General features: G+C 34.6%; 1 protein-coding gene and 1 non-coding gene across 2 annotated transcripts; one reads left to right on the top strand and one right to left on the bottom strand.

Moving 5' to 3' along the window:
• Positions 1-795: 795 nt before the first annotated feature.
• Positions 796-869, top strand: TRNAI-AAU (transfer RNA isoleucine (anticodon AAU)). Its single transcript has one exon. It is a non-coding gene; the product is annotated as a tRNA-Ile (tRNA).
• Positions 870-3623: 2754 nt separating this feature from the next.
• On the bottom strand, positions 3624-4823 carry LOC107772129 (uncharacterized). The gene has a single exon (XM_016591615.2). The coding sequence runs from the start codon at positions 4681-4683 to the stop codon at positions 3799-3801; it is 885 nt and encodes a 294-aa protein (XP_016447101.1). The 5' UTR covers positions 4684-4823; the 3' UTR covers positions 3624-3798.
• Positions 4824-21358: the final 16535 nt, after the last annotated feature.

Below are 21358 nucleotides of genomic sequence, written 5' to 3'. Positions count from 1 at the left end.
GGAAGTGGAAGGACATTGACTGTAAAGTTATTTGGTTTCAAAAGTAATCAAAATTCAACCACTTTTTTCATGCAAAGATAAAATCTAAACAAAAATATCCTTAAAATCCGGAAAAATTCCAGTATAATATGCTGGAGTTCGAATTTTTTACATATGAGATTCCAAAATATTATGCTGGAATTTAATAATATGATGGAGTTCAAATATAATATGCTGAAAGTTTATATGTAGGAGCTCCATAATCTACCATATTATGTTGAAACTTCTTGTGTTTTAGCTAGGGTATTTTTGTCCAGATTTTATTGCGGCATAAATTAGTGACTTTTTTTCAGTAACCGAAAACTGACTAGCCCATGCTATTTTCACTACGTGGACTAATTAGTACCACCATAAAATAGTTAGGCTGCTAGTTAAATAGTAGGATCGCTAATCTGTTCCCATCTGAATTGACCCCAATCCTTTTCCAACTACCTACAACCTCAACCACATCTGCTGCTTCATTTTTTATTGGTACTGGCTTAGTTTTGTGTTTATTCATCTTGGAACTTAAATTTATGATTGTGCAAAATAGTTTTCAGGCCGTAAATAAAATACTGTACCTTTTTTGAGTCAAAGATGGGACAGAGTTACTGTGACGGCCACTCTCCCTCGTAATAAGATGTTATTCATCTCCTCGTAATTTTAAGGGGTCTCCTAATTCTCGAGTGTTCGATAATTTCAGCCATTCACGGTTTCACTAATATTCCTTCAGTAATACTGTCTACTTAATTGGATCCAGAAGCTACTAGCCACCAAGGCCCATTAGCTCAGTTGGTTAGAGCGTCGTGCTAATAACGCGAAGGTCGCAGGTTCGAGACCTGCATGGGCCATATTCTTGTTTTTATGTTTTAAGTTCTGCAAAAATATTTGGGAAACTATTTCTCACAGCCCTTAGCATAAGGCGAGTCTATTTTAATCCCTGTTGGATAAATCCATTTCAGAGCCGTCTTCCCAAGAAACTTTTGCAGAATCAACAATTTCATCATTCTTTTTTGCACATTTAAAATGAAACCCACCATTAAACCTCTCAGAACTCAATCCTTACTTCTACTGCTTCTTCTACTGTTATCGTCAAGCGGGTTTACTTTGGGAGATCCAATTCGAAAGCCATTGAGTAGTAGGAGAAACCCAAATCGGGTACCCGAATGCGGCAATATTGGGTCAAAATCTGATTGCCTGCAGAAGCAAGATTGTCGATGGTGTAAAAGTGATGTTCTTGATGACGCTTGTTTCTCTAAATCTGAAGCTTCTAGATTACCCTCTCAGATCTTCACTTGTCATGTTGTTAGATTGAGATAAAAGTGAAATGAAAAAGTACCTTTTTGTTTTTCGATTATGTTCATCCCCCCCCCCCCCCCCAAATGAATTTTTAGTTTTTGGGTGAAGTTCATTTGAGCTGTTCTATGTGTATGTTTTATGTTTCTGTGATATTAGCAAAATTTAGGCCTATCATTCTGCTTAGAAGAAGTAAAAGATATCATTTTGTATGCATTGTGTTTGAGCGTGAAGGAATTGAGTGATCTTTTCTAGTATATTGCACAGATCAGTTAATTTGCACTAATGAGCTTGTTAATTTTGGATGGCATATTTGTCTTTGCAATTAGTTTCTCAATGTCTTTGGATTAATATAGACAGACTAAATTAATGTTCTGCTTGAGGTTTAAATAATGGTCACTGATTTGCTAGTGCTGTCAATCAGTGGCTGTTGTAGTCAACCAAATTTAGTGAAGCCAGAGCTGCCGTGTGTGATTTCTGATTTTCAGCTTTGCATTAGATGGTTTTATACATGATTTAGGGTTTAGACAGTTGACAGTGGTGGAGAGAAGCAAGTATGGAAGGAATGGGACCATGTTAGTTATGAGTGCAGAATGAGCTTTTCTTTATAGGTGGCATGGTGTGGATGGGGTCAATGGGCGAGAAGCCCCATGGCCTTGGCTGGTGGCCACCACTGCCATTTTAGATGACATCAGGGTAGAGTGATCATGTACGAGGCATTTTCTGAATATCTCAGAACTCCTGTTGTTGTCCCTTTTGAACTATCTGAAAGATCCGTTAACCTTAAGTAATAAGTTAGAACATGATTGACTTATTTCCTAATGAAATGATTTGTTGAATTGATGCTTAAGTAGTAGATAGAAATGATGTCAGGTATGTGATTGACATGGTACTGGAGAAGGGGGAGGCAATGCTACTGGGATGAAGAAATCTTTTTCTCCTGTTTTGCTCAGAAAGCATGTCCACCAATGAGCTGGCCATGATTTTCAAACATAGGGTTTTTGTAAGGAGATCGACAGTCACTAGGTAGGCAAAGTTTAGTTTCAAGAGCTTGAAGATTCTTTCACAGCTAGTTAAGAATCATCCTGAAGCTCTGTGCCTTCTCCTCCTATGTTTGTTCTACTAAGTTCTTCCTTGCATATCCTAGGAGCCAAGTATGATGTTAGCTTTTTTCAGACTTCTTGAGTACCAATCTTTCCCAGCTTGGATTAGGAATCAGCTTCTATTTTAGACTAAAGACCATCATTCTGATGGAAAGGGGGCCTTCTATTCATCAGTTAACTATACTTGCTGATTTTATGTATTCACCAGATTTTTTGGTGATATCATGTGATGGTAGTCGGTATTGAGTGAAAATGAATGTTTTTACAGTCAAATCTGCTATATGTCCCCCATCCACAGTTTGCTGGTTATGCAGAATTAGCAACTCGAAGAAGTGGTATTAGAGAGAACCTAATGAGTAAGGATTATGAATGACCATATGAAGAAGCTGCGAAGATTAGCTTCTTTTTAATTCACAATCTATAACTGTGAGAAAGAGATTCATCTGAAGGTTGTAGAAATGTATATACTTCTTGTGCATGCAGCAGCTCTTTTGATTTAAGAAGTCTTCTTCCTCTAACAAGTTGGATCCACTTGTTAAGTGAACTGTCTGTTTATGCTGGTTACACAAATGACCTTGATGGGGGAAAACTGGAACATACACTGACCTCTTAGACAAGCAATTGTTTGCATTTGAACAAGTTCAAGCTACAACCATGTATTCTAGAGAGTTAATATGACTTCATTTTCTCTCTCACACACATGCAACCCTAAATAAATGCCGAATTATACTATTTGCGTCCTCTAATATCTGTTTATATGCAAACAGATGTCGATAGCAATTGGCAAGTTAAAAGCTGCGTTGAAATGTACTTATAGTTTGATGAAATTACAGCAATTGGCAAGTTAAAAGCTGCTCTAGACCAAGTCACCAGGAGAAGTTGAACCTTGTGAGCAGCTTAATTGTGGGACTGACGACTGTCATATTACTTGTGCAACAGTTCTCATAGTTTCTGATTCTGCATAGAATGTATATGAAACTGAATAGAGATGCATAAATATAGAAAATTAAATCCAGCAACTGAGTGGAAATCTATTAAACTTGGAACTGTTGAATGCACAATGCTAACTGCTCTTATCAATTTGTAAAGCCTCAATTACTAAGTTTGGCAGCTTTTAAATTCAACATCAACAACAGTAAGTTTACTTCAACCTTACTATTCAAGAATCCTTCTATCATTGTTTGGAATTTTGCAGAGAAGATCTGATGAGGAGAACAAAAGAGGACAGTTTACCACTAAACTTTTCCAAATTGTATACAGTTCCCAATTTCATTTCTCATTTCCAATTGAACACAAAAGTGTTCAACCTATTACATTAATCCTCCAGAAAAAGGAACCAAATAAATGCAAATAAAAAATAAATTAAGCATTAAAAAAAAAATCAAATTTCCACTGATGTATATTCTTCTTCAGCAGCAAGATAAACCTTCACAGCATCTCTCATATCTTCAACTTCAACACATCCATTAAGGAACTCAATGAGCTTCTTGAGCTCCCCATCACCAAGATCATCCGTAAATGGCCTAATCGGAATAGCATTTTCTGGCTGAAAAAGGTAAGAATTCGGGTTATCATCAACGATCACCACCCTCTTCATATCTCTCCCCATATCAGACAAGTCCTTCACAAACTTCCCATCAACTTCCTTGCAAGAATCCCTAAACAATCGATGCGAAATCAAACCTTTTCTATCAATTCTGTCAAGAACAAGAGAAGCATACTCCTTAAGCCCAGCAGTGAACACAACAACCTCAAACTTCTCACTCAAAAACTCCAACAACTCATCCACAAATGGTCTCTTCAACACATAAAACTCTACTCTATGTCCATCAATCACCGGCCTAACAATGAAATCGTACTTTTCTGGAGGTGGGTTTGGTTTAGAATGCACTAAAGTCTCATCCAAGTCAAGAAAAATGGTTCTTTTATCAGGTGACACCAACGGGGGAAGGGCATTTCCGTCATCAAAAAGTGATCGCCTCAGATTGTTCTCATTTGCTGCAGATTCATCAAAAACCTTACCTAGAAGCTGATATCCTTGTTTTTTGGGAGTTTTTTTAGGAGTAGCAATGCGGGTGAATTTTGAGAAGAGTTTAATAAGGCGGCGATGACAAGTGTACAAGGATTTGTTAATGGAAGCAACAACTACAGAGGCAGCATTTTTTGTTGATGGGGATTTCTTCTTGCTACGGCGAAGATGGCTAGGGAGATTTCTACGGTTCTTAATGGACTTTGTGGGAGTTCTTTTGGTGATTTTAGACACCATTTTTTCTTATTTTTTGGAGAAATGAAACGAGAGAGAATAGAAGCTGGTGATTTCTTGAATTTTTTCAGCTTTCAAGCAGTTGTAGGGGTTGGTGAGATTTTGAAATTAGGTTTGGTTGCAACGGTCCATTTTCTCTTGGCTCGGAACCGAAGCTAAGATGTCTATATTGTTTGTATTTTACACAGAATATATTAAAGGGGAAATTAAATTAAATTTTTGGAAAGAAAGTGAACGTTGGCAAAATATTTAAGGGCTAGACAGCTGTCAGTGTTTTTTGTTCAAATACTTGATGGCGGGACATGAATAACATTTACCATAACCCAACACACTCTCTGCAAACAAATTTGATTCTTTTATATTGTTTCTTGTTGCTCTCTTGAGCCGAGGGTCTCCTGGAAACAGTCTCTCTGTCCCTCGGGATAGGGGTAAGGTCTGCATACATATTACCCTTCCCAGACCCCACTTGTGGAATTATACTGGGATGTCGTTGTTGTTGTATTCTTTGAAATTGAACCTTAGAGTGGCGTATTAATTTTTGTGCACTCCGAGTGAGGGCATTCGCATCTATATCCGCTTTTTGTGTCACGTTTTAACTTGTGCCCGCTTTGCAAAAATAAATTGCAAGCCTACCCGCTTTTTCGCATAACTTCAGCATACGGGGCTGAAGTAGCAAAGACAATCACGCAAAACTTCAGCATTCTAGTAGCCCGGCCTGAAGTTCAGCTCTAGAGCTGAAGTTTTTGTGTTGTAACTGGGAAACTTCAGCTATCTATATTCGCTTTTTGTGTCACGTTTTAACTTGTGCCCGCTTTGCAAAAATAAATTGCAAGCCTACCCGCATTTTCGCATAACTTCAGCATACGGGGCTAAAGTAGCAAAGGCAATCACGCAAAACTTCAGCATTCTAGTAGCCCGGCCTGAAGTTCAGCTCTAGAGCTAAAGTTTTTGTGTTGTAACTGGGAAATTTCAGCTCTAGAGCTGAAGTTTTTGTATTGTAACTGGGAAACTTCAGCTCTAGAGCTGAAGTCTGAGGCAATCACTACTGTTTTTGGTGTTTCGCGGTTGATCAACTAGAAAGAAAAGAGAACTAAATAACTTTAGCTCTAGAGCTGAAGTTTTTGTTTTGTAACTGTCGAACTTCGGCTCTAGAGTTGAAGTTATTTAGTTCTCTTTTCTTTCTAGTACTTGTGTGTTCCAGTTCTTTTCTTTCTTCTTCAGCTTCTGCTTTTTTGTCTTTCGTTTTGTAATTTTAAACTCCAGTTATTTCTTGCTTACTGAATTATTAATACACTTGAACTCAAATTTTATTGTAAACAAGTTCCCTTCTAAACCTACCTGATAAAGATAAAGAACTATCAATATACAAGCGTATTCGGCATAAATTCTTATTATGAGTAAAACAACAACTTCAAAGGTATTATATTACAGAATACAGATGTACATTTAAAGTAAACATAAATTGTTTCAATGTGTGTTGAGCACCAAAAATAAATACGTACTACATAAAAGGTAAAAGTTAGAAGGATGAGGAGAAAGGGGAAGGAGGAGGAGGAGAAAGGGGGCTGAAATTATTTAAAAAGTGGGTACAAGTTAAAAGTTTTTTAAAAAAATGGGTATAGATTAAATGGGGCGACCAAATAGGGCGCCCCGTGCAATTTTTACCTCGGAGTGACGGTGTATAATCTTTTCAGAATACAGTAAATAAAAATGAAGGAAAATATTTTATTTATAAATTTATGAATGATATCTACATTTCTTTATTTTCTCTACACATAAAATAAGCTATCAATATCCCTATTTATAATAGTACGAAACTTATTCCAATTAGAAACATGAAAACATATTCTATATAATTCTGGCTACAAATCATATTTAAACATGAATTAAATACACTAAATCCTAAACAATTAAGGTTTTCTACTTCAATTTTGAATTAGTTTTCCAACAAAAAATCCTGAATTCGTTTCTACTGCGTCTAAATCCGCAACATTAGCGTCTTGCGCCTACTTTCTGGCCGAAGTTAGTTCATTTTATTTAATACCTTTCTAATGATAAGTTTAGAAGTGAATAACAACGATTAGTCATTATTTTGGCTAGTTTAGTTCATTTTTCTGTCATATTAAAAAGATTGTCGTATATAAAGTATTATATTTGTCAGTTTAGTTCTTCGAAATTACTTATCATCTTGATAGTTGAAATTGTCAAGTTATTTAGTTAAAGAGAATTGTTAAATTCGTTAAATGCTTGGACATCAAATGGATTAGATAGAAAAAGAAAACTGAGTTGCACCATGGTGTATAGGCTTATGAGGCATATGTGTCATTTATCTTAGGAATTTTTAGTTTCCTGCACAATAAATTTTTGCAAGCACACATTTTTGAAACAAATGCCAAGAATTCCGCAATATTTGCATGCCGAGCTAATTGGGCCAATGCTTGGATTTACCCACGTACCCATAACCTTGGACTCTGTGCGTTGGGCTCGGGTGGGCCTCCTAGTTCAAACGCGATTATATAGAAAAAATTTCATAAAGCACCATCTTTTAGTAGTAATTAGCCATATATAAATATCATTTGCTATATTACGGATTATAGATACCTTTTATGTGGTTATAAGATGTATTTAAGCTACTGTATTCATGAATACAGTAGCAAAAAATAGGCGTGAATCGGGGAAGTCCAGCTAATCAGTTGTTGTATTTGAGTGTATTCGACTGTATTCAAGGAGTAAAACATGGGATTACAGCTGGACAGATTATTGTATTCGACTGTATTCACGGCGTGAAATAGGGGATTACACTGTTTTAAAACGGAAAGTGAATCAATTAACATAATAGACTCCTAATATAACTCAACAAACTCAATTATAACACACAAAATTTGTATTTTCAGTTATAAAAAAAAATTCAGCCAAAAAATACCCCAAAAACATAGCAATCTTCAGAGAAATTATATAATACATCTGAATACATAAATTGTATTAATTAAAAAAAAACTTATGAAGACATTCATGGCATATAACGAGATAGTGAATACAATGAAATACATAGAATACAACGGGATACAATGAAATACAATGAGAAAAAAAGACGGTGAATACAATGAAATACATGGAATACAACGAGATACATTGAATTACAATGAAAAAAACAATAAATACACTAAAATACATTGAAATGGTATCTATAGATGGCTAATTACTACTAAAATAGCTCCAGTCTCCCTGAACCATCTACGAGCTCGGTTAACTTTTGTGAAGCAGCAACTAATGTCTCCTCACTTTTGCAGAACGCAGATCTGATATACCTCCTATGGTAGATAATAGCAGTCGAAGAAAAGTCCTCTAATTTTGACGAATTGGTATGGAAGAATACACGGCCTGGTACAGCCACCGCCCCAGCTTGTTTAATCAATTCCTCCACAAAATCAACCTGGAATGCCTTGAGATGATCACTACCACAATTTAAACATATAAAGAACGCCAAAATAAAATGCTTTTGTCAAGTTCTTACAGGCCAACCGAAAAAAGAAGTTCTTACAGGCCACGCTGAGCCGTAAAAGCTTAATCCAAAGTACGAACCTATTGCTGGTACAACCGGCCGACAATAATCACTCGATGTACTACTCCGATCCAAAATTCGTAAAGAGTCGAAAAATTCTAGTGGAAGGAGGAGGAGATCTGAAATTTTAGTGGGATGGGGGAAGAGAATGAGATGTATCAAAATAGAGAGAGAAAGAAAAGAGTGTAACTGATTAGCGTATTCAGTGACTTAGGGCTAGAAGGTAACCAAAATTAAATATTTTGCTATAAACCTTAAAAAGGTATCTATAGAATATAATTTTTTTAAATGGTATTTATTAAAATAAATAAGGTGTTAACATTTGCTATAGGAGGTAAAAATTCCTATATAATAACACATTAAACACACTCTCTGTATACAAAAGAGGAGTCCATTACTCAAATGGTTAATCAACTATTCCAAATTATCTCATAAAGTCACTTTTCTTTCGTTTGTAGCAACAAAGTCACTGAACTATACCTATTGCACTCAGAAAGTTACTCAACTAGATTTTTCAAATTTTAGATTGTCAAATACCTATTTTACCCTCTAAATTATAAACATTTATCTTCTTTTTATTTTTGTAAAACTTTTTAATATTATGATTTTTCTTTTTAATTTATATTATGGACTTATCTATAGAATAAATAAATATTATTTATAAATTAAAAAAAATAAAAGTATTTATGCATATATAATTTTGGAATAACAAAATAATGAGCATAGTAAAAAAATTAATTAGAATAATTTCTTAGTAATAATAATTTTAGTGTTAACAAAAAAAATTCAAAAATTTATTCACACAATTCAGAATGAAAGAAATAAAGGATGTAAAATATATATTCCATGCACGTAATATAAAAATAATTATTTAGATAAAGGTATTTTTATAATATACATTATATATTCTTTAAAATTATGCTCAATTATATTATATTTATATTCCATGCACGACTTAATATAGCATATTTTACCCTATATAGATAGTCTCCCTGCTTTCCGATGACATAATTTTGTGTCGTCGGAAAGTTGGTAGAAAATTAATAATATAATTAAGCATAATTTTCAAGAATATATAATGTATATTATAAAAATACCTTTATTAAAATAATTACTTTTATATTATGTGCATAGAATATATATTTTACAACCTTTATTTTCTTTCATTCTGAATTGTGTAAATAAATTTTTGAAGTTTTGTTGCTAATACTAAAATTATTATTACTAAAAAAATTATTCTAATTAATTTTTTTTATGCTCATTATTTTTTTATTCCAGCATTATATATGCTTAAATACTTTTTATTTTTTAATTTATAAATAATATTTATTTATTCTATAGGTAAGTCCATAATATAAATTAAAAAGGAAAAAATCATAATATTAAAAAATTTTAAAAAATTAAAAAGAATATAAATATTTATAATTTAAAGGGTAAAATAGATATTTGGCAATCCAAAATTTGAAAAATATAGTTGAGTGACCTTCTGAGTGCAATAGGCATAGTTTAGGGACTTTATTGTTACAAACGAAAGAAAAGTGACTTTAGGAGATAATTTGGGATAGTTGAGTGACCATTTGAGTAATTGACTCCACAAAAGAGAGTAGGCTATTAGTTAAATATTTAGTGGTGGCAAAATGGATAAAAAAAAATAGTTATCCATCCACATTATCCACTAAAAAATAGGTTGTACAATGAACTTTTTAAAAATGGGTCAAATATGGATAAGATCCATATTATCCACTTAAAAAATGGATTACTGATAGATAACCAATGAGTTTAACTTCTACATTTGCAAAGACTCAAATTGGAGGTTCCTCAAGTTTGGAAGACTAGGAATATTGCTCTCAAAAGTGATCATATTCAAGAAGTCATCTGCCGGTTAACCCATTTATTTTATCCATATTAAATATGGATCGGATCGGATCGAACGATTTATTATTTTTACATTGTCCGTTTTCAATTCGCTCACTTCGAGCCGATCCACCCGCTTGCCACCCTAATAATATTTAAAGAGCCATATATAATAACACAAGCCATTGAAAAGGACGCACTAATAATTTTATTGTGATGTGAAGAAAAAAGTGAAGGCCGGGGCCGGGGTGTCACAAGAGTCATTTGCTTGTCGCCTAATAAAAGTTAAATCAACCACAACAACTCCATGAATCATGGAATTATGACCAGAATACCTTATCTTGGCCTTACTTATATATACCAGAATTTACAATTGTACTTGTCCTAATCCATTCACAGGAACTACGTGAACAACCTAGAGAAAGTTTTGAAAGCTACTCCCTCTTGTCCATGACCATTTTACCTTTGGCACATAACCCATTAAGAAAATATGAAATTTTAGAGAAAAAAAGATGTATTCACTAAATTAATCTTAATTAATTCTTATCTTGATACATTGGAATATGTAAATAGGGGCAAATTTTGAAAAAAAAAAATTAATTCCTTCTTGACTATGTAAATGGACACTTATTTTGGACCAAAATAAAAAATTAAAATGGTCACTAAAGGGCTACATGCTCGTGCGCCCTTGCATGCATGCAGGGGCGGATTTAGGGGCGCAAGGGAGTTCACCCGAACACCCTTGCCTAACTTACAAAAGCGTAGCATTGTCTAACGCATATATAGCACATACAGCCTCCTGTGCTTTGACTGAGACTTCTACTCAGTCAATCTTCGACTAATGGAATTGGAAAGAGAAAGTTGACATATCATGTGTTAGTTAAGACGAAAATATAGATAATTTTTTGACTCACAAGTCGTAAAGAGCGATTAGTTGGAGACAATTGAGGAGGTAAATAGTGGGAAGTGGGATTTATGCATGCGAGTTGAATTTTTTTTTCTTCTTCTTTCAATGCGCACTAATCGTGCCAAGTTTTGTGGGTTGCTTTGAAAATTTCTACATCATTTTAGCTTTGTACAATAGCCTTCGTTATTTATGGAACAAGCGTTTTTCAATTGAATTGCTAAATCTTAAATAGCGGAGAACTTGTTCTACGTACTTGCTACTTCATGCAACTCAATGTAAACAGAAACTTCAATTAAATCTGTTTACCCATACAAATGGTTAACAATTGAATTTATACGCGATTTTAAAGATATATGGATAAATCAATACAAGTATTTAACAACGTTAGATAAGCAAATTAAAGATAAAATAAATAGTCAAACCAGTAGTAGTATTAAGTTCGGGCTCAACTATGAGCTTAACAATTAGCCTGCCTTCATTTCAGAGCCAAATACTTATGAAGAACTATGAGCAAAAATAAAAACCTTGAATAACTTTTAGAAGTAGAGAAAACAAATGTATATTGCCTTGGTATATGTGTTACAATGTGTATTATACAATAAAGTTCTCATTTATATAGTAGGGGAGTTTTACCTTAAGTACAATTCTAAGAAAGGTAAAAATCTTCTTTTTCGTTAATTACTAATTCGCTGTCGAAATGGGCCGAGAACCACGCTGTGATATCTGGTTGGGCGCGGATATCACGGCCCTTCGTTAGTCGTGTATAACAGTTTGGTTATGTCTTCCGAGGTCTTTGAGCTCGAACCGAAGCGGGGGAGGGGGGGCTTGTCTCGATGGCCCCGATAATAAGCACTTCGTTCGGGCCTTGGTACCAGAAATTCCTGGCTTCGATCCCAATTCCGTGTGACCATGTCCTTGCTTAGTTTGCCCCACAGGAAAATCGGGGTGCTCACAAGCCTCGGTTTTCCCCGTATACAAAATCTCTATTGCATCAACCTTATATTGCTTTGGGTAATTTAAAATCGCGAGTTAAGTACACATACTTGCTTTAAACATCCGGCCTCCGGGGCTAGGAGAGGCAGATAAAATAACCCGAAGAAGGGGATCGTTTTGTAACATATAGTATTAGAGTCAAAAAATATTAGTACAAGATTGTATCGGACCAATTTTTCTTTCTTTAAACAATGTCAGGTTACTAAATTTTAGGATTAGATATATGAATTCTGACCATGTATACCAAGTGCATGCATGGAACGATGATCATGCAATATGACAAAATTATGAGATCACGGCGAGGAATCGTAGAATGTAGAAAGATTCATGTGAATGTGCTTTAGTTTCACATCGAAATATTTCCAAGTTTGTGCACGTTGATAATGAAGAGTTAAATTAGTTGCAGTATTCTTGATCCACACGAAGTTTCCTCATATTACACACAGACACATGGGTTGCCGCTAGTCCACTCCTTGGTCTTTTTATTAGAGTAATATATGCTTATAAATTTCTTTTTTGAAAGAACATCAAAGCTGACCTTAACTAACTTAATCATGCCCTAAATGCGCCTGAAGAAATTCAAAACTGTTATAAAGATGCAACATGGTTGACTTTAATGATTTTAGCAGTACATATATTGCCATTATATTGACTCGGCATCAAAACTTTGAATCTTTCGTTTTCTAGAGAATCTGCTGTCGTCTTCAATTCATCAGCGAATTATGGATTACATGTAGTGGCAGAACACCATTCACTAAGGGGTGTCAATCAACGCTGCCTCGCAAAAATAAAAATTCTTACATATTAAAATGATATTTTTAAAAAAAAATTATATTCATATATACAATTGGCCGACACCAGGCCATTAAAAGTAAAAATCAATTTGGCTTAGGAAGTCAAGTCTAAAAACCAAAATAGTTCCGGAACCTATCTGCTTACAAATTAATTGATTGGACAATAGAGCGATACTACTTACTAGGAGTGGCAAGCGGGCGGGGTGGGCTGATATGGTTCGGGTCGAAAACGGGTAATGAAAAATGGATAAATTATTCGACTCATATTTAATGCGGATAAAAAAACGGGTTAACCAGTGAATAATATGATTACCCATATTATCCATGTTAGAAATAAAATAATCAAATTGGCTTTGAGGCGTGAAAATCGACTGTCCTTAAAGAGTTATCGCCTGTATACTAATTTAGGAAAAATACAAAACGATTCTCTTCAGGATACAACAAAGCATGCAGTAAAACTTGTGATTTTCTATCTCACTTCGTTGGAATTCTTGTGTATTTATAGGCAACCAACAGACTCTTTCAGAAAGGATGTCTTGTTTCACAAACAGACACGACTATTTATTCGAATTTTGAATTTAAAATTCAAATAAATTTGATTTTACTGTTAAAAATAATTAACTCTAGGATCTCGTGCCTGTTGAGTCAATCTCGTGCCTGTTGAGACAATCTCGTGCCTGTTAAGTCAGTCTCGTACCTGTTGAGTCAATCTCGTGCCTGTTGAGACAAACTCGTACCTATTGAGACAAACTCGTACCTGTTGAGTGTTATTTCATAATGATCAGTTCCGAGGCTAACAGGCACGGTACGAGTAAGGTCGGTCTCGAAGGTGTTTCACATAACAGGCACGGAACTTCTTTCTTCCGATGTGGGAAGAATCTCACTTCCAACTTGCCAATAACAAACTATCTTACAATCCCCCACTAGTTTGTTATTTCGCTTCATAACACTTGTGAATAATTGAAAGTATCTTTTACAGATTTGAACTTTCCTTTAGTGTAAGTATATTAAAGTTTTGACGAAGGTAATGGTATCTTAAGATTTGAACCACAACTCCTTGTGCCAAAACCGAAAGTACCACACACACAGTGTTATCTAGTAGCTTAGAAAATCCAGTATTCACTTTAGCACGTTTACGGCCATGTGCTCATCCTGAATTCATGAATATTTACAAGATCAACCCTTTAAATCTTGCTAGAAGCGGCACCACTTCAATATTCATATAGGTGGAATTAGTTAATATGTCCCTGTTACTCCAGACATTAATAATTCCATTAAGATTAATCAACATCTTCATGTAACAGTATGCACTTTGGAGTTTGTCTTTATGCCCCTGTTATAACAAGCATTTAACAACTCCTTAACTCCTCATATAACAGTAAGTAGTACAATAGAATTAGGGCTCCTAAAGAGGAGATCAATGCTTAAACAATACAAGTAACTTGTTATTACCCATTGAACTTATATTGTTAGAGTGTATACTAACTCAAAGTGGGGTTCCTATTCCTTGTATTTAATTTAAGGGTCTCAGTCCCATCTCTCCACAAGTTTGTTGTACTACATCTCTACCTAATGGCTTCGTAAGTGGATCAGCCAAATTCTTATTTGATCTCACATATATTATAGCTATAGATCCATTGGTAATTAATTCTCCTATATAAGCATGTCTCAAGCTTATATGTCTCGATTTCCCATTATATATTTTATTATGAGCAACACACATTGTAGTCTCACTATCACAGAATATGGAAATGGCTGGCATAGGTTGTGGCCACAACTTTATATCAAGTAACATATTCCTCAGCCATTCTGCTTCTTTTCCAGCAGCTGCTAAAGCAATAAATTCAGATTCCATAGTAGAATGAGAAATACATGTTTGTTTCTTGGATGCCCAACTAATGGCTCCACCGCCTAGAGTAAATATCCATCCTAATGTGGATTTATTATCATTAATACTTGTAATCCAACTTGCATCAGAATATCCCTCTAATACATTAGGAAAACCATTATAGCAAATGTCTAAGTGCTTTGTATATTTTAAATATCCAAGTACTCTACTTATTGCTTTCCAATGATCATTACCTGGATTACTGGTAAACCTTGAAAGTTTACAAACAACAAATGCAATGTCGGGTCTAGTGCAATGCATTGCATACATCATACTACCTATCGCACTTGCATACTCCAACTGTGCTACTGCTCTTCCAGTATTTGCAGTTAGCTTAACACTAGAATCATAAGGAGTATTATACCCCTTTATTCCTAAATGACTGAATTTAGTAAGGATTTTATCTATATAATGTGCTTGTGACAAAGTCACTTGCTTGTTATCTCTTTTGACCTTGATTCCCAAAATAGTATCAACTTCATTTAAATCCTTCATTTTAAAAACTGAGGTTAGATACTTTTTGGTCTCGGTAATTCCTTGTAGATTCGTACCAAAAATCAGCATGTCATCGACATATAAACAAATTATTACTCCATATTCTTTTGTAAATTTAGAGTAAATGCACTTGTCTGCATTATTATGTACGAATCCGGTTGATAGTATTACACTATCAAATCTTTCATGCCACTGTTTAGGCGCTTGTTTAAGACCATAAAGAGACTTTATCAATTTACAAACTTTCTTCTCGTTTCCCGGAAGAATAAATCCTTCAGGTTGTTGCATATATATTTCTTCACTAAGGTTCCCATTTAAAAAGGCTGTTTTAACTTCCATTTGATGTATGTAAAGATCATAGATAGAGGCCAAGGATAAAAGGACTCTAATCGATGTTATTCTTGCAACATGAGCATATGTATCAAAATAGTCTATGCCTTCCTTTTGAGTGAAACCTTTTGCAACTAATCTTGCTTTGAAGGTTTGGATGGAACCATCTGTATTGTACTTTCTCCTAAAGACCCACTTACAACCTATAGGTTTTGATCCAAGAGGAAGATCAACCAAAACCCAAGTGTTGTTGGATATAATTGAGTCTATTTCATCATTAATGGCCTCTTTCCAAAAAGCAGCGTCTCTAGAAGACATTGCTTCTTGAAACGTCTTTGGGTCTTCTTCAACATTTAATACAATTGGAATTTGATTACAAACGTTTGTCCTATCTCCTTCAACAAGAAATACTATAGATTGTGAAGAAATAAAATCAGAACCAAGATGTTTTTCCTTTCTTATTCTTTGGCTTTTCCTTGGTTCTATCTGCATATCATCACTTCTTTCCTTAGTTTTAATAATTTCAGGAAGCGACATTTTATTAGCATCAATACGTTTTCCATTTATTTCAGTCATTTCATCAACATTAACATTTATAAATCTATTTTCAATAAATTCAACATGTATAGATTCTATAATGACATTAGATTCTAGATCTAGCAGTCTATAAGCTTTGGAGTGTTGTGCATATCCTATAAAAACACTTTTAATTCCTCTAGGACCCAATTTTGTTCTTTGATGGTCAGGTACTCTATAATAGGATATACACCCCCACACTTTAAAATAATTTAAATTTGGTTTTCTACCATTCCAAAGCTCATAAGGCGAAATATGCATACTTTTTGAAGGCACTCTATTTAAAATATAACATGCAGTTAGTAGTGCTTCACCCCATAAATTATGTGGCAAATGTGCATTAAGTAACATAGCATTAACCATATCCACCAAAGTTCTATTTTTTCTTTCCGCTAACCCATATTGTTGAGGAGTATAAGGGGCACTCATTTGATGTATTAGGCCATGCTCTTCACAGAACTTATTAAATTTGTTAGGAAAATATTCTCCGCCTCTATCACTTCGAATAATTTTAATTTTCCTACTCCTTTGATTTTCCACAACAGACTTGTATTCTTTAAACTTTTGAAAAGCTTCGTCCTTAGTTCTAAGTAGGTAAACATATGTAAATCTAGAGAAGTCGTCTATAAAAGTAATAAAATATCTTTTGTCTCCTCTAGTTAATTCTCCATTTAATTCACACAAGTCTGAATGTATTAAATCTAATAGTTCTGTGGATCTTTCAACTTTACGAAATGGTTTCTTTGTCATCTTTGCTTGTATGCAAATTTCACATTTTATATGTTGAGTTTTACATGAGATATAACCATTTTTGGACATATAATTCAAGGAGCCAAAATTTAAATGTCCTTGTCTAGCATGCCATAAACAAGAATCAGACTCAACGATGTAAGCAGAAACATAATTTATTTCATTAATACTCAATTTGAACATGCCGTTACAGTTATAGCCTTTTCCAACAAAAACACTATTCTTAGACACTATTACATGATCAGACTCAATAACTATCTTGAAGCCTTTCTTTGACAGCAAAGCAGCGGACATTAAGTTTTTCTTCATATCAGGAACATGATATACATTCAGTAATGTCAACTTCTGGCCAGATGTGAAGTTAATCTCAATACTTCCTTTTCCAGCAACATCTGCCGCAACATGGTTTCCCATCAAGACTTGTTCAGAATCCTGCACTTCTGCATATGTCTTGAACATACTCTTGTCATAACAGACATGAATAGTAGCACCCGAATCTAGCCACCAGTCTTGAGTATTTGTAGCAGCGGTAGCCACATTCAACTCTGTGACCATACCAATTTGCATTGCGGAAACCATGGCAACCAGTCCTTGGGCAGAATTTTCCACTATGTTTGCCTTTTCAGAATTTCCAGATTTTTCAATCTTTCTAGACTTTTCGGTATTGCCTGCATTGAAATTTATTCCTGCCTTTCTATATCTGCAGTCCCGAATCATATGGCCTTTTTTTCCACAATGATGACAACTAAAGTTCTTTCTCTTTTTAAAAGAAGACTTTTTGGAAACTTTCAGATGTTTGTTCCCACTTCCTGAACCATTCTGACTGACAAAATTGACTGCGGAACTCGAAGGCTGACTAATAGCATCACGAGCACGAGTCTCACTTTCAATTTGAATGTGAGTACGAAATTGTTCCACAGTCATTTTATCCATAGAATGTAGGATTTTCTTTCTATAGTCATTCCAAGAGGAAGGCAATTTCGAAAAAATAGCACCTATTTGAAGTGCATCAGGAATTTTAACTTCAATATTACTTAGTTTTGATATTAAGATTTGCAGTTCATGAATTTGATCCATTATAGGCCTAGTATCAAATATTTTAAATTCAAAGTACTGCAGAGCCAGGAATTTGTCAATACCTCGTTTTTCATTCTGGTATGCAGTTTGTAGAGCAGTCCAAATCTCTCTTGGTGACTTCAGATTGCAGTAAAGATCATAGAGTCGATCTGTCAAAGTATTCAGAATATGGCCGCGACACAACAGTTCATCATGTTCTCGTTTCTTCCCTTCTTCCTTGATTACGTCAGAATCTTCTGCTGTGGGCTCAGGCATTGGAGGCAAGGCATAATCAAGAACATAGTAGATATTGAGAGCAGACAACAAGAATATCATCCTGTCTCTCCAACGGATAAAGTTCGTTCCATCAAAACGATCAAGTTTGATGAACTCCTTCGGATTCTCAACGACAGACATCAATTTCTCCATAGCAGAATAACTCTTTAAGATTGTTAGAAATAAAATAATCAAATTGGCTTTGAGGCATGAAAATTGACTGTCCTTAAAGAGTTATCGCATGTATACTAATTTAGGGAAAATACAAAATGATTCTCTTCAGGATACAACAAAGCCTGCAGTAACACTTGTGATTTTCTATCTCACTTCGTTGGAATTCTTGTGTATTTATAGGCAACCATCAGACCCTTTCAGAAAGGATGTCTTGTTTCACAAACAGACATGACTATTTATTCGAATTTTGAATTTAAAATTCAAATAAATTTGATTTTACTGTTAAAAATAATTAACTCTAGGATCTCGTGCCTGTTGAGTCAATCTCGTGCCTGTTGAGACAATCTCGTGCCTGTTGAGTCAGTCTCGTGCCTGTTGAGTCAATCTCGTGCCTGTTGAGACAAACTCGTACCTATTGAGACAAACTCGTACCTGTTGAGTGTTATTTCATAATGATCAGTTCCGAGGCTAACAGGCACGGTACGAGTAAGGTCGGTCTCGAAGGTGTTTCACATAACAGGCACGGAACTTCTTTCTTCCGATGTGGGAAGAATCCCACTTCCAACTTGCCAATAACAAACTATCTTACAATCCATGGCTTCTTGCATATGATCACTTTTGGGAGAACTCTTAGTCTATCTAATTTGAGGAACCCCCAATTTGAGGCTTTATTGGTTATCCATTTTCTAAATGGATAATATGGTTCTTATCCATATTTGACCCATTTTTAAAAAGTTCATTATCCAACTCATTTTTAGTGGATAATATGGGTGGTTAGCTGTTTTCTTTTAACTATTTTGTCGCCCGTACTACTTACATAAAATCTTGTGTACACCACTAATATAATATCGCACTATTCTTTCTCTAGATCAACGGTCTGTCTTTCAAACATTACTAGTATATTTTATGTAACTTCTGAAATTAATCCATGACTAGACAAGGAAATTAAAGTTGTGTTACTTCCTCTCGCAACTAGACTATTCCTTACTATAAACCAAGATATGTGATTGGTTTACCCACGCTAAGAAAAGATTGGTGTATGATATCGAATAGTTTAAATACACAAATATTTCACTAGTAGGTCGCAATTCGTTTAAATACACAAATATTTCACTAGTAGGTCGCAATTCGTGGAAAAGATTGAGTATAAAATTGTATGATGGATAATAAAACTTCAAACTTCAAAGATTTAAAATAGACAGCTAATGAAACAACATGGATTATCAAAGAAGGTATCCAGTTAATTAACTTGATTTTAAGTAACTGAATGAGCAGTTGATCAGCTACCCACCAATTTATGGAATTATCTAATGGGAAAATTTTGTTTACTTAAAAAGAAAAAATATTCTCCATATAATAAGGTGACTGGAAATAGCGACCATAACAAGCCATGCATCAAAACATGGGTTTTTGCATTGTTGTTGAAATTTATTGTCCTCTGGCGTTAAGTTTAATATTCATTATTTTCTCCGCTAGTACCATAATTATATGAATAAGCATAAAAATTATCAGTAGTCAATATATTTTTTCTATCTTGTTACTTGTCACATAAGCAAGAAAATCTGCTTAAGAAATATATTTCCAAGTATTACATAAGCAAGAAAATCTGCTCAAATATACAATTATATGAAGTTCATTTATTTAAGGCCAAAATCATACCGAACCCCCTAAACTTTTCCGGGTTTTCCTCTTAGAAACCTTATCTAAGATTTGTTCCGATTGAATACTTATAGCCCGTTTGGCCAAACTGCAAAAGTCAACTTATTTTGATAAGTGTTTTTCTCAAAAGTACTTTTGGTGAGAAGCAATTTGTGTTTGACTAATTTGTTTGAAAAGTACTTCTGAGCAGCAATTAGTGTTTGGCCAAGCTTTAAAAAACTGCTTCTAAGTGTATTTTTCTCAAAAAAACACTTTTGGAGAGAAGCTATTTTTTTCTGTTTCTCCAAAACTGTTTCTGCTTCTCCTCAAAAGCTATTTTTTCCTTCCAAAAACTTGGTCAAACACCTCAATTTTTCGCCAAAAGTACTTTTTATTTTGCCAAAAACAAACTTGGCCAAACAGGCTATTAAACTACCCAAAATTTGAACCAATTAGACACTTTTTTTGATAACCAGCAACAAACTAAAAATGGTGTAATACACGCGCCAATAATGTGGCAAGTGGATGAATTAACTGATGACATTTGACATTTGGGTCCAAAATAATAATTAACAAAATAAGTTATTTTGAGGAAAAAAAACAAAAACTATTTTTAAGAAAAAAAAATAATAATAATAACCCCACCCCACCCACCCAGACCTTCCCTTCCCTACTCTTCAGCTAAGCCCATAAGCCGGCGACTCTAACCACAATGTTATTATTCTTCTTCTTTTTCTTTTGGTCTATAGATTTAATTTATCGATGTATTTAGTTTTTTATCTAATATTTATTGGAAGAAAAGAGGAAGTGGGGTAGAAAAGAGAGTGGTGGAAGTGATGAATCTCCATTTTTTCCGGCGAGCAAGATGGTGGTGGTTGTCAGAATTAACGAAAAGGAGAAGATAGCGCTGGCGGTTTTCACATCTGAAAAAGATGAAGAAACTGGTGATTGGAATGGTGGTAGCATAGGTGATGATGGCAAAAAGTGGTGGAGCTAGTTCGAAAAAGGAGGAAGAAGCGGCATGGTGGCGGCGGTAATGACAGATCTAAAAATAAAACGACGGTAGTGGTGGAGGAGGTGAGGTAGCTAAAGAAAGAAGAGAAAGGTGGATTATGGTGGCGGCGGTGGCGGCGGTGACGGCGTCGTCGACGAAGTCAATGGTGGTATATGGTGGAGAGTTATGGCAAAGATGAATGAAGAAGAAAAAGATTTTTAAAAAAAGAGGAGAAAAAGCTTTAAAAATAGTACATCCCACGTTCTTGGAGTAGGTGTATCACACACACTATGTCATATCAGCAAAAAGTGCTTAATAGGAATAAATTTTGAGCAATATAAGTATTCAATTGGAACAATCTTAAATAAGGTGTTTAAGAGAAAAAGTCGGA

Source organism: Nicotiana tabacum, chromosome 3 (genome assembly GCF_000715075.1).
Source record: "Nicotiana tabacum cultivar K326 chromosome 3, ASM71507v2, whole genome shotgun sequence".
Lineage (NCBI taxonomy): Eukaryota > Viridiplantae > Streptophyta > Magnoliopsida > Solanales > Solanaceae > Nicotiana > Nicotiana tabacum.
This window is presented reverse-complemented; position numbering and strand designations above follow the sequence as displayed.